The 14,165-nt window shown below is 40.8% G+C and overlaps 1 protein-coding gene across 1 annotated transcript in view; it reads left to right on the top strand.

Annotated features, from left to right (window-relative positions):
- MEOX2 (mesenchyme homeobox 2) overlaps positions 1 to 14,165 on the top strand; it is a 258,787-nt gene that overhangs the window by 197,459 nt on the left and 47,163 nt on the right. Inside the window, 1 exon segment of the mRNA XM_078664421.1 lies at positions 2,972 to 3,144. Within this exon segment, the coding sequence (XP_078520547.1) occupies positions 2,972 to 3,144 (173 nt within the window).

The following is a 14,165-nucleotide window of genomic DNA, read 5'->3' as shown; positions in this document are numbered from 1 at the left end:
AGGATCAGTGATTTAAATTCAATCATCCTGGTTATAGGAAGCCAATGAGTTGCTTCAAATGTGAAGAGATGTGGTGGTGAAAACGTTCCCACCTGATTAACCATGTTGAGGTGTTTTGGATAAATTGGAGCCTGCGCAGTTAGTATGCACGTAACCCCAAGTATAGGCTGTTTGCATAGTCCATTGAGGAGGTGACTAATGCATGGACTACCGTCTTCCGATGAACTTCTGTCAGGAAGTGTATACATTTCCTAATAGCCCTCATCTTCCAAAAGCAGGTGGTTTAGATATGCCATATCTGGGCCAACCTGATTCCCATATTCCTGGCAGCCTCTGAGAGGGGTGGAGTTGGATTCAATTTTGACAGCCACCACAGACTGGGTGGAAGAGGGGGCGCATGGCTGAAAAACAAGACTTCCGATTTCTCAGCGTTTAATTTCAGGCAGTTCCTTTGCATCCAACTTAGGATGTCTTTTAGACATGCCTTAAAATTGTGAAACGCCGACACTTAGTGATCTTTAAAGGCAAGCACCAATTGTGTGTCTTCCTCATAGGACACAACTTTCGAACCCCAGGCTTCAATCAGCGTAGCCAGAGGGGCGAGGTAGATGTTGAAGAGCAACAGTTCTACAGTTTCAGATAAACAGGGCACAAGTCCTAAAAAGTAAAAAAAAAGAAGTGAGTTGACTAACCAGATTAGGCAGTATGCAAGTGGGATCATGGCATGTGACATCACAGCACGTGACAACATGGAGAGTGACATCAAACATGGCATCACGGAAGTTGACAACACAAACATTACCTCACAGGAAGTTGCATCACAAGAAGTGACATCAGATATTAAGACCTCACACATATCTTTGGCAGGTCTATTAGGAGTGCATTTGAGTGCATTATAATATTTAACAAATTATATTTTGCGTCGGAGTTGTGCCAAAACAGTGACTCAGACCCGACGCAAAACATGGGCTTTAGCTTATATATATATTTTTTTAAACTGTGCCACAAAGAAATTGGCAATAAAGAGAAACGTGGCAGTAAATATGTTCTGCTTAATTGGTTGCAAGGTGTGCATTTTAAAATATCTTATGGGTTAAGGCACCTTTTGCATAGATCTTTGAGTGCCCAGCAAATCTCAAGGAATAATAATAATGGTAAGATAACTGGAGGTTAATGCACTTGATGGAGAGATCTATGTTTTGTCTTCTCCCAGTTGTGAATCAAAGAAGCATAGCGGGTTAATATGTCTCCTGCAAGCACCTCATGTGACACGCTGATGACAGATTTTTATTTTATGTAGATAGGTAAGTGGGTTACACAGAGATTCTTTTGTTACTTGCATTTCATAAATTGTAATCCTTCTAATATAACACAGAGAGCTATGAAGGACATGTGACTCCTATACCTTGTAACACTCACTGCCATATGTAACACAGCCTGCACATTGATTTCCAAACATATGATTTATTGTCAATGTATAATGTGCACGTGGGGTGTAAAGTACTCCAACACCCTGGATTGGGATGAGTAGTACTGTAAAAGAAATATACCTAAATAGTGGTATATTAATTATTATTTGTGTAAATACTGGAACAGACCACCACATCTGACATTCTTACAGCGCATGCATATCTCTTATATACAAGGAATGAATAAGTTCGAGAGCATACCTCTCTTAAGTACCTGTAAAGTAACACTCTGTGTTCTTTGTTGTCTCTCTATTGCACTCCAGTTAGGCTATACTATCAAAACAAGGCCTGATGGCTCCTTAACTCTTGCCTTTATTGTGAGCCCAGTTGGAATTTAAACTATCAAAGTGCCCCCTCCCCATGCCACAATTCCCCCATCTGCACACTGTTGTTGGAAACAAAAGCAGACAAAGTGAAGGTGCTGCTGAATGCGTCCCGTGTCTGAAAGTTATACTGGGACAAGTCAAGGATATTTCAAGCAGCCCAACTTCTTGGCAGGTGAACAGGATCCACCCTGTGAAATGGGCACCCTCAACTTGTGCCCTGCAGATAGTCTTCGTTTCATTTTGTATCAGCCTTAACATCTTTTTAAATTTATACATGTTGCTACTCATAATTTAGGCTGCACAGTCACAGCTAATATTGCAGGTGATGCTTGTCTGCTCAATTACATTTGTGACATGTGCCCAACACGCAAACGCTTGGTAATTAGTCAACTTCCTGGTAAGGAGTACAAGTTTCTGATTGATCCAGTAGGCAACTGGACAGCTGGATCTTTTACTGGGCGACTTCTCAATAAATGCAAGTAACTGCAATGGGAGTAACAATAATATTTTTAGCAAAACATTTGTGTTTGGTAATATGTGTTCTCAGGTTACATACACTCCATTAGTCGAAAAAATGCCCTATATTCTAGACCAGAGAATTACAGAAAGTGCATAAGTGCCTGCTTACCATTGTTCATGTTTCACACAATTGTTGTGGCCGTTTCCCTTGGCTTTCTCTCAGAGTGGTTCCAGGGCTCGCCAGCTGTAGAAGGTGAGCATGGTCATACGTACAATAGTAGGCCAGGTGACCCTTTCTTAATCGGGGAGCATGTGATAGTGTAGTTAGGAAATGTGACTGCTGACGCAGAGCTAGGCTTCAACCCTACACACCGCACATTACAAGGGTGTCCTCCATTGAAATGATGGAATGACTGCTGTACTTTGAGAAAATGAGTGAAAATGGTTATTCTACAAGAGACTGTCGAAATGTTTTCAGCCCCTTAAGTAATACAAACTTGCCCCATCGGTGTAAATACAGGTGCACATCCCAATTTTAATTCTGGACAGGTTTTTTATATAATCTAGCCTCAGGGCTCTTATGTTTAAGCCCATTCCTCTTAAAAACTGCAATTATGTACTTTAACGACTATTAAAAATACTCTGTATTTTGTATTGCGAACATTGCAGTTTTCACCTGAAAAAACACCCTGACAAAGATTGTTTTCATTGCTGCAGATTCTCAGGAAGGAAACTACAAATCAGAAGTAAACAGTAAACCACGGAAAGAAAGAACAGCCTTCACCAAAGAACAAATCAGAGAGCTGGAAGCAGAATTTGCCCACCACAACTACTTAACACGATTAAGGAGATATGAAATTGCTGTGAACTTGGACCTCACCGAAAGACAGGTATTGGTCGGGAGCATATGAACTGCGAAAATATTATGTACACAATTTATAATTCATAGCAAACTACTAATTAAAAATTAGCAGGCCAGTTGAATACAGTCACCTATGAGTAGAGACTGAGCCACTCGTTATGTTATGCTGGTTGCTTGTTGCATGTAACCCAGTTATGTTGTGGTGCCATGTTATGTTATGTTATGTTGTGTAATTATAAAGATTGCTATCATTCCAAAGGGTCTCTGCATATTGAGCATGTGTGCGTGCTTAGCCCTGCCTAAGGTATGTAGGTTTTTAGAAATGGAGGTCTCTAGTTGGCAGAGGTAGGCACCTTTGTCCAAATACGGACCCTTGCTTTTAGTCAGGGTAAGGGGAATACACACTTTAAATAACCCCTGCTCACCCCCTGGGTAGCTTGGCACGAGCAGACAGACTTATCTCAAAGGCAATGTGTAAAGTATTTATACTCAAAACACACAGTAATACGGTGATAACACCACAATTGGACACTACACCAGTTTAGGAAAAAGAAATTATCTTTATCTAAACTTAACAAGACCAAAACAACAAAAATCCAACAAACATGTAATAAGAATCTGACTTTTCAAAGGCTTCAAGTTACTGGGTTCATGGATGCATGATTCTACATGAAGCACCTGCAACTGTCAAAATTCACAAGCCCAAACAGCCGCAGAGATGGGATGCGTCGAGAAACAAAGAGATGCGTCAGATCCTGAGACATTGGGGAGGCGATGCAATCATTCTACTTCACGCAGGGGAAGTGATACGTCGAATCCTGTCTGTAGGGGGGAAGTGATTCATTGACTTGAACACAGTTCTGGTCCGCAGGTGATGCGTCAGGAAAAGTTGCCGCACAGGTGGAAATCTGGGATGCAGCGGCGATCGATACGGTGGCGGCAAGCTGCGCTGCATCGGTTTCTTCAGCCGTGATCCCTTGATGAGCTGGTTCTTGCAGTTGCCACAGGTGCTGCATCGGCTTAGCAGCACCGCGGTGATACATGGAGATTCTTCTGTAGTGCTGCATCTGGAAAAAACAGCAGCAGAATAGTCGATTTCTTTGGGTTTCTTCCAGCTCCCAACAGCAGGAACAAACTCCAGAGGCCCACAACTGGAATAAGCACCTCCTGGCAGGTCAGAACTCTCTAAAGCAGAGTTCAGGGGAGCCTGGGATGATGTCTTTGTGTCCCTGAGACTTCGAAACAGGAGGCCAGTACACACAGGCCATTGGAGATCCTCTTCAAGCAGGTTCAAAGCAAAGATCCAGTCTTGGTCCTCTCCTTGGCAGAAACAGCAACTGCAGGCCAACCCCACACAGGACACAGCAAAGGGGCAGTACTACTCACAGCTCTTCTCCTTGACAAAAGTTCCTCTTGAGTCCAGAAGTGATCTAAAGTTCTGGAGTTTGAGGTCTAATACTTATACCCCAAAATGTCTTTGTTCTCTTTGTGCAAGGGTCTGTGAGCCCAGTCCAAACCAGTTCTGTCCTCAGTGGTGCAGTATGACCGCTGGGGGTGGAGACAGCATTGTGCAAGGGAGACAGGCCCTATTAATTTGCAAGGAAATCTCCTCCCACTACTCTAAGTGCAGCCAAGTCCCATTCAGCTCAGCTCTAAGTCATCTATGATGGACCAGGCACACCTCAACCCCTCCCCCCATGGTGGCAACCTACAGTGAATGCACATCCCCTGCCCTTGTCACTTCAAAACCAGGCAGTCAGTACACAAACAGGCAGAGGCACACAGAATGGTTACACAATAAAATGCCTACTTTCTACAAGTAATGAGGAAAAAGGGGGGTTGGGCCCAGTGGGAAAGAGGGTAGGTCGGGCCTCAATGAACAATGTAACTGGGGAGTTTACCTATGCCTCTATTGTAGATTAAACAATAAATGTTTCTTGAGGACAAACTTTTTTTATTTATATGTTTATCCTGGCATTAAATTCTGCCCATTTCTTTCAAATGACTTTTTGATTTTTTTTAACATACGTAGACTAGACAAAAAACGTCATCAACTTCATGTGTTACCATATACCAACATTTTGCACAATTGAAAAAAATCAAAAATATTTACAATGAAAAAACCACATTAGTGAACATATAATACAATAGACAATTACTGTGTGCTCAGAATTTCAATAAAACATGGAACTTATTATTCATTATTGGAATCTCAGTACTTGATACAAAACCAACAGTTAGAGAATAATCTTAAACAATGTATCCACCCGATACAATATCAATCTGCTTATTTGCAGGTCACAATAATATAAGCTAATGAGTCGCTGGCATTAAATGTCGTTGATAAGAAAATGCCGACGCGTTTCGAGTCCTGTTCTATGGTTGCAAAGGACTCTCATCAGGGCAGTATAAGTCTGGTCCATGGAGACTATTTACAAAAAAAGAACAAAAGGGGAATTTTTACTAAAGGGTCCTCAATCCATTTTGCTATTTACAATAATTGCATCATAGTGTGGCCTACCTGGTTACTTCATGTCCAAGGCTGCACTTGTTATTCAATGCGATCTCTGCCGTGGGGGCACGCTGCAATAGAGTGACTGGTTTTAGAGAAATGTTCTAGGAGCTTGTTCTGAAAACAAGTGCTCGTAGAAGGGGTCTTTACCTTTGATCGTTTTGTTCCAGCGGCGTGTTTGCCGTCGCGCTGGAGTTTATTATCACCTGTCTGGGATCACATTTCTACAAAAAAACATGTGGACATGTATTGAGGATGTTGTTTGTTTGAATTCGACTATAAATCTGCAGTAAGTTAAGGGCTTAATGACTCACTCATTTCTCGGCCCTTGAAGTGCAGAAATAACCGCCGCTCCTTCTCTTTCTTGAATGGTTTTTTTTTTTAGAGATCTGCAGAAACAGGAATGGAAGCGTGTAAAAACCATTTCACATTTCTTGTGGCGATCAGTTACTTGAATCTGTCCTTCGTATAACTGGGCATACCTGAGTTTTCACAATTGGACGCGTGTCTCACTTCTGCACGGACGCGGAGGGAATCTGCTTGCGATGATTCCGATCGTCACAGCGAGTTTGAAAGACGATCATGTGATATTCATGTAGCCTATCAGGGCAGTGGAGACCAGAGAACCCGAGTGGTGTCTTGTGGGACTGGTAGTTGTTATGCTCTGTTAATTTCACTTAGGCAGTTGAGACCTTTATTCACACTGTCAAATTTCATGATTAAGTAAGCCTCCTTCTGAAGTAGAGCTGTTTCGACATTGGTATAATGTTTTGGGTCAATCCAAAACAATACAGTGCAGTGGCAGACCCGACATACCTTTTCAGGGCTACTCATAAGAGTGGCACAGTCAGTGCTTCAGGCCCATTTGATTTGCAGGCCCTGGCTCACTCGGTGCACTTTACTAGGGCCTTACCAGTAAATCAAATATGCTTATCAGGGAGAACCAATTGTAACAGCAATTTACACAGGGAGCTCTTGTTTGATACTGATCAGCAGTGGCAAAGTGCTCAAAGCCCTAGCCAGCAAAAACAAAATCCAGCACAGCATCAAAAACACAAGAGGTAGAGGCAAAAGGTCTGGGGAAACCACACCAAAGATGCCAAGTCTAACGTAGGGTAATTGAAAAGCCAGGCTTTCAGCTTCTTGCAGAATTTAAGAGGAAAGGACTAGGCTCTAATGTGGAATTGGAGTCCATTCAATGCTTTAGTAGTGATGGAAGAGAATGCCCATCCTCTTGATCAGGTTCTGTGTATACGCAGGATATGTGCGGGTAGGAATCCTGCAGAGTGGAGGTGTCTGGGTGGTTGATGGAAAAAGATGTTACTGTTCAGGTAGGTGGGGTCTGAATTATGTAGTGCCTTGAGTGTGTGTGTGTGAGGAGCTTGAATTGACAGTGAGCATTATTTGTATTTAAAAATAAAAGTGATAACAATTATTTTTACATGAATAACAACATTAATTCCAGTGTGTATCTTCCGAAAATACAGTTCAGGTCTAGAGCTCAGTTCAAGCTACATTACTCACTGAGATTATCATGTCAGGCTACAAATGATATACTGTATCACATAGCATGACATGAATTTAGGTTTTCTAAAAACAACACTTTTCCTTTAAAAGCAGAAACGTCTCACTCAAATGCATAAGTTAAAAACATTCCACTGTATTTTCATCATTGGATTTATTATCACACTTGTCTGTCTGCGACATTTCAGCATAAATATAATAATAAAATGAGAACGTTCTATGAATTTCAGGAAAAACATCTGACAATTAACATAAAGTATTATTTTTCGAAGGAACTCAGTAGCACTGTAGCTGAATTGCACTAGATATCTAAAAAAAGACTTTGTGGTGATGAACATTCAAACATTATCACAGTTCAGTGGATTAATGTTTGGGAAAACCTAAAGTTATATAGCCATTTTCGCAAAGGTGTTTTAGGGGATCGAGGTACGTTTATGGATGCAAATAACAACATTCACGCTTGCCAGCAGTTGCCAAAAGGATTGCGGGCAGGCATCAATGCAAAAAAGACTGTGGTTTTCTCTGTCACGAGAGCAGAGCACTCCAAAGAGCAAAATCCACTCAGTGGATTTTAAGAGGGCTTTCCAAGGTGTGATTTGCCTTGGAAGCTGGGTAACGCAGACAAGCATGAACATTCAGGACATTCTCAAATTGTGATCCAGCCATTTCCCAAGCTGGGAATGGTGGAAAAGTTAGCTGCCCTTACTGGATGAAAAAATGAACGTATCACCCCCACATTTGGTGAATGGAAGTGTAGGAGAAGGCCTTTCATTAAAGGGAACTTCAGGGAAAATAAATAATAGTGTGCATTTGCAATGGGGCACCTTTGCGCAATGCTACATTATATAGAATTGCGAACTGGGAAATGTGGACCCTGATGAATGCCTGGAAGCTCGCGTCCATCCTCGAATGTCTTTGACTAGGCACAATCCGTTCCCATTTACATTGTTTTTTCCATGAATAGGGTCTCAGTGATTTTATATATCATGAGCAGCACCTGAGTGGCATTCGTTTATAAATGAGAACACAAGTAAAGTAGCTACCAATTTGTAATCTTATCCATTGGTTGAAGTGCTGTCTATCCCAACTTCTTGTTAAATTGCAGTATAAAAGGGATGATTGTACATAAATGTTTAAACAGATTAGTGACATAGTGGCTTTGGACTGAATGTATAACATTACAACCAATGCTTTACCACTCATGCATTTTCCACACAGCCACCATACAGCAGCTATCTTATGACTCGAGATCGAGTCGTAGAAAAACACAAAATGGGGGCATAAGTTATAGTTACCTTTGGGCACGAGTTCTAGCTACTTGAGACAACTATATCTGGTGAATTTCAATGGTTTTGTGCATTCAAAATATTATGTTATCACTGAAATGTTCACCTAAGTATAATGTTACTTCAACCTGCATGAGAGCAGCATCCGGATTGGCCTGAGTGGCCTGGTTGTCCACTGCCAGAGAGACTGGGAGCCTGTGCCTGCTGTCTCCAACCCGGCCACGCATCTCGGTTTGGAAACAGCCGGCCAAGCCGACATGCGCACTGAGAGCAGTGCCCGCCATTTATCCTCTGTCACTACCCCCACGATGCCCCCCCTTCAACTCGACACTTCCATTGTAAAATAAAATTATAATAAACCTGTTTTATTATCCTTTTATTTTTCAACTTTGGGACTGCTGGCAGGGAGAGGGCGACGCTTCTCCACTATAGCGTAGAAGCCACCACTGGGAGAGTCCCAATTGGTTGTTACCTATTTGAAATGTGCTGCTCTCAACATAAATGTATGTTTCGCGTACCATGACTTGCAAAAGTCTTCATTATTGATAATTATCACATAATGGATCAAATACCCCAAAAGAAAAACGAAACTTAACAATGGATTTAAAAACAGTAAAACTTTTACAGTGATCATTCTGGGTAACCTTGATGTTTAAAGGTAAACATCGGGACATATAAAATATTTAATGGACTGATTTGAAAACAGATTGGGTGACAATTGAATCATCGGGAATGCCTCGATAGTAACTGACAAATCATTAGGGTCACCATTCTGATAAGATGAACACGATGGCTGATAATCTGTAGCAGGTATATATTATATGGACCTGCCAATGATTGTATTTGCTTTTCTGTGTGCATTGCACGTCACATTTGGACACCATCTTTTGTATTCAGAACAGAATACTCCTTCCACAGATTATTACCAGGCCATAAAATGATGGGTTTGTTCATTGTGGAGAATGTGAACATCAAATAAGTGCACATCTGAAAATATAGGATAAATATACAAATGACACTCGGGCAAATGATTTCAACTTTCAAATACTTTGGGGAGAGAACCCTGTGAGTTCTTGCGGTAGAGGCATTGTACATTCTACAATTGCCAGTGTATAACTAGCGCGTTTTTCTAAGAATCAGATATCCCATGACAATGTCTCTTGTTTTGAATCTAAAATTAGACTGATAATAGCACGAAAATATGCAACATGTGGCACGATGGGAAGCTTAAGACTAGTGAGTTAATTTGCTGGGTAATAGCCCAGGCACGTATAAATGTGGGGGAAAAACGCACTGTAATGTACACAGGCGCATAACAATCCATACTGCTGCAGATAGAGTGGCACTGGGCCCCAGGGTGTCTGGGGCCCAATGCACCCAGATTGTAGCTGTACTTTTCTGTTCACAGAGGACAAACGTCCAAAAATCGAGTTACCACATGAACATTTCTCTCCAAAGCATTCGACCACATTGAAGAGTTAACATAATCACCTTAGGTAATACTGGAAAGGGCGGGGTCCTGGACTACCACAAACCTACCACTTTCATCTGAGGTGCTTGCAGCAGGGTTTTGCTGCTGGGGAATTGTGGAAAGATCAGCAGAAATGTTTCCATAGGATAAGCCCCAAAATGCTGTCATAAATTGAAATAGTGTGGAAATGGCTGGTGGAAAGATCATTACCACAATTCATGTGGTATTTTCTGACGTGTTTGATGTTAGGCCCTAAAAGTCATTCCACTTTTTTTTGCTCTTTCATTGGTGTTTAGCTTCAGTCAGGCAAGTGCAAGGCTTGTGGGTTTGCAGCATCCAGGAGTCGTAGATTGTCTAAACTTTGTATCATCAGTTTTGAAATACCTAGTTGGATCTTGCTCAGCCGTCCAGGTCAGAAGTCGCTGCCTTTTCTGGTATTTAAAAGCCTTCCTAATACAAATCAGGGATTAGAACTCTAAATTAAGTACTTCAGTAATATCTCCATGTAGTTCACAGAATTGCATTTTTTCATCTGATGAAGTTTTGAAATTTTGTGAATTCTTGATTCATGGCCTTAGTAGAGTTTGCCAACCAACTTTTCTGGCATTGTGAGTTAGTTTGCACTCTAATCAAACTCAGCCAAATGTAGAAAGATTTTTGACAGACCTATTATATGGATTATGCAGGTATATAATACATAACACAACTTTACTAAGATGTCATGCAATAAAAGGCAGTATCCAAGAAGTGCGTGCTACATTGCATGAAGGTAAAACCACAGTATAGTACTAGATCTGCAAATATTGGCCTCCAGTTGAAGTCCACCCTGGTACTGGGGCACAGACAGACTGCATGGTGCAACACACAACCTTATGCCGTGGTGCAGACAATGAGTGTCCAGTCTTGCATCAGATTTGTGCTTGAGACCTACCCTTCCAGTACAAATGACTATGCATAGACAACCACAGGTGAGGATTTGTGCTGTGCAATGAGCACACAAAAAAGACATCAACTTCTGAGGTAAATCTTCAGAAGGGCATGTACTATAAAAATTGTGGCAACATTCAGAATTTTCAGGCAAATCTGGCAAATCAAAATGTTTTTAAATCTGCATGAAGTCACAAAGTTCCCCACCAACCCTAGCTAAAGCTGAAAAAAAGTTGCAAATGAACACATTCTTTGAGCAGATACAGAGAGAATTCTTGTAAAATTAATAGGATTTTGTAAATCTGCTTAAGAAATTACAACTTTATGTGAATGGTGATGAAATCCATTGGGGTTTTATCTTATTGTGGTACAGGTGCTGCATTCTATATTTATATTGAAGTTTTTTCTTTATATAGTAGATTCAACAAAGGAATTATATTGTACACGCTAAATTTAGTGCAGTGTTCAACATAGTATAATCTATTCCCTTCAGTTCTGCCTTCCCATTCAAATGTTGGCGCACTGATCCAGCCGGCCACGACTCTTTTACCACCGCGGACAATACACATAAATTATACCAACAATATAACTTGGGCAAATTATTACAAATAGCAGATTAAAGGACCACAGAACAGCTAACTTCACTGGTCACTTATTTAGAAATATTTAAATGTACAAATAATTCGTTTTTATTATTGTTTTCTAATATATCCAAGTACAAAAACTGTCATTCGTACAGCATCATAGCAATGTCTGGGTGCGCACTATCTAAATCAATGAATCCGTTTCTTTTTATTTCAGGGGTTAAATGGCGTCATTAAATATTTAGACCATTGCAAATTATGAGTGTCAGTTGATTTTTGGAAAATAAACCTAGAAACTTACCTAGGTCATTGCACTTGTACGACGTATGCATCTTAACTGAAAGCATTGTAATACAATTCTTCACTCATTTACACTTTCTAGGTCACAGATTGCATATATTGTGCAAGTGCTGGGCAATTGTGCAGCAGTGCAGTTTTACATTGTCATTACCACCGAATAACAGATGAAACGAGATATAAACCCAATAGGCAGTGAAAAAAAAAATTGGCTCTGGCCTGCTGAAGCAAATATTTATTTTGCAATAGCTAGATCATGCAAGTTGGGGTGCCTTTGACATCGTGCAAGTTGCCCAACAACTGTTTAAACACCAAAGTCAGAGCGTTTAGTTTCGTTATTGAACCCGTCCATGGGCAAACACATACTCGTGGCAAAAGCGCTTTCTCTAACCTCGATCTGCTACTTCCTACAAAGAAAGCCCAGTAAATGACTATGCAATAAGCTATGACGAATTTATCAGTCATTTGTGTTAAGCATATAAAATGATTTGGTGGAAAACACATGCCTGATCATCATGTGCTTGGGGCAATTTAAATCACGTATGATTTAAATTGTAGGACATTTATATAAACGAAAATGGCAATAATGGTAGAGGAAGGTACAAAAGCGAAAACCTGAGTAGGGGAGCAATCTAACAGTCTAGCTTTGCTGTGTAAACTTCGAGGTGACGGGTCAGAGTTTTCATTCCTGCTAGGGCTTGCTGTTCCAGTCCCTGTGTGCATGAATGAAACCTGAGCTCCCAAACAGCCCCTCTCACTTTCAAACCCGTGATCTCTTGAGGGGGTCTTTAAATAAACCTGCCGGAGAGCGCCCTCCCCTCCCGCGTGCCCGGTGGACTGGCCCAGCCCGAGGATATATATTGCTCTGGCGTTTTAAGGAACAGCTTAATCATCAGTCTGGGAGATGTGCACGCTAACATACTTGTCGACTCAGGGAAAGGAAGTTATCTTATCATGCTGGTAAGCAGATGTGTTCAAGAAATAGAAAAGCTGCAACAGCTGGCTGTTCAAAAGCAATTTATCATGTACTGTAGCTTATCTTTCATTTTTGAGGCATTTCACAGGGACTTGTTGGCTATTGTCTTCCTCACCTGAAGTAAAATTGGTGGAATAGTTACCAACAATAATTGTGATTTTTGATATTATGAGCATTTATATAGCTCTAAAACATCTCAAGGGCCAAAGGTGCTATAACATGGTCGTGGCAACGGTATGGAGTAGTAGGTGGATATTTAGGATACATGTGGGAATCTGTAGGCCTTAATAAAGAGGATGATTTGGTCCCAGGCAGTGGAGATGATGTCCCACAGCAAATGGATGAATGAGTGAAGACATCCAATATAGTGGAAGTACGGCATCTGTGCACCCGTATTGCCTTACTACTTCAATTAATGTTATTGTATTAACTGACCTTTGGCTCAACGTCACCATTATAAATACTGAGTGGTTCTTCAACATGGCTGTTGCCCCATATTGTGTAGACTTAGTATTAAAATAATGAGGTTGCCCATTTTAAAGATTGGCTAGGCCAAAGCCACAATCAATCAAACTATGGGGATGGGAATACCGTCTTACTTTAACCAGCAGTCTCAAAGTACTCTCTTCATTGGAGTTTGTTAATCAAAGGAGTTATAAAAGTGCCTATTAGTTGATTCATAGTTTGATGTCTCAGTTCAAAGGAATATTCTACTCTAAAGGTATTCCAGAAATGTTCCATCAATGACACATTGTGCAATTGTTAGAAGCATGGTTATGTAGACATTGGCTAGTTGTCTACTCTCTGTTCCTACTACGAGGCAGCATATTGCTTTGGGTGATATGTATGCCTATGGACATTTTAAACTTGGTGCAGTTCGGCAGGCCTAAATAGCTTACCTTAGTCTAATTTTCGTTTGATTACTGACATTGCAATTGTAGTCATATGCTTTGATTTGAGACAGCAGAATGTGTGCACACTAGTAGTTCCCGGCAAAAGCAGTGAACATAAATATGTGTATATGTAGTGTGAGCTAGAAATGGATACGTTTATTTTAAAGCCTAGCCCTATGATTTTTTTTGCATAATATTGAGGTCTCTAATAGTGATACATATGTTAATATGGGTAATTTTCCAAGCAAGCTGATGAACTACCTGTACTGCACAGTGTAAATGATTAAAGATACCCCAGCTGGCCCCCATGTTGGGATAAGGATATTTCCCCATGAAATTTCCCAACAAGGTAAGAGTTTTGCAGCAACTTCTGAGAAGGCACTCATGAAGAAGAGCAATAAATGTACTCTGCTGTGTGAGGCTTTCCCTTAGCGTGTAAAATGTTCTCCCTATTAAACCTTTGGCCGCACTATGCATTTTCCCCCAGAGGTTTGCAAAGAATTTCTTTTAAGCCATAGATAGGTCTGTCAGTTCAGCTCCTATGTGTAGGCAATTTATATAAAACCATTATGGGAGGTG

Source organism: Lissotriton helveticus, chromosome 10, assembly GCF_964261635.1.
Source record: "Lissotriton helveticus chromosome 10, aLisHel1.1, whole genome shotgun sequence".
Classification (NCBI taxonomy): Eukaryota; Metazoa; Chordata; class Amphibia; order Caudata; family Salamandridae; genus Lissotriton; species Lissotriton helveticus.
The sequence above is the reverse complement of the archived record's forward strand: the minus strand, read 5'-3'. Positions and strand labels throughout refer to the sequence as shown.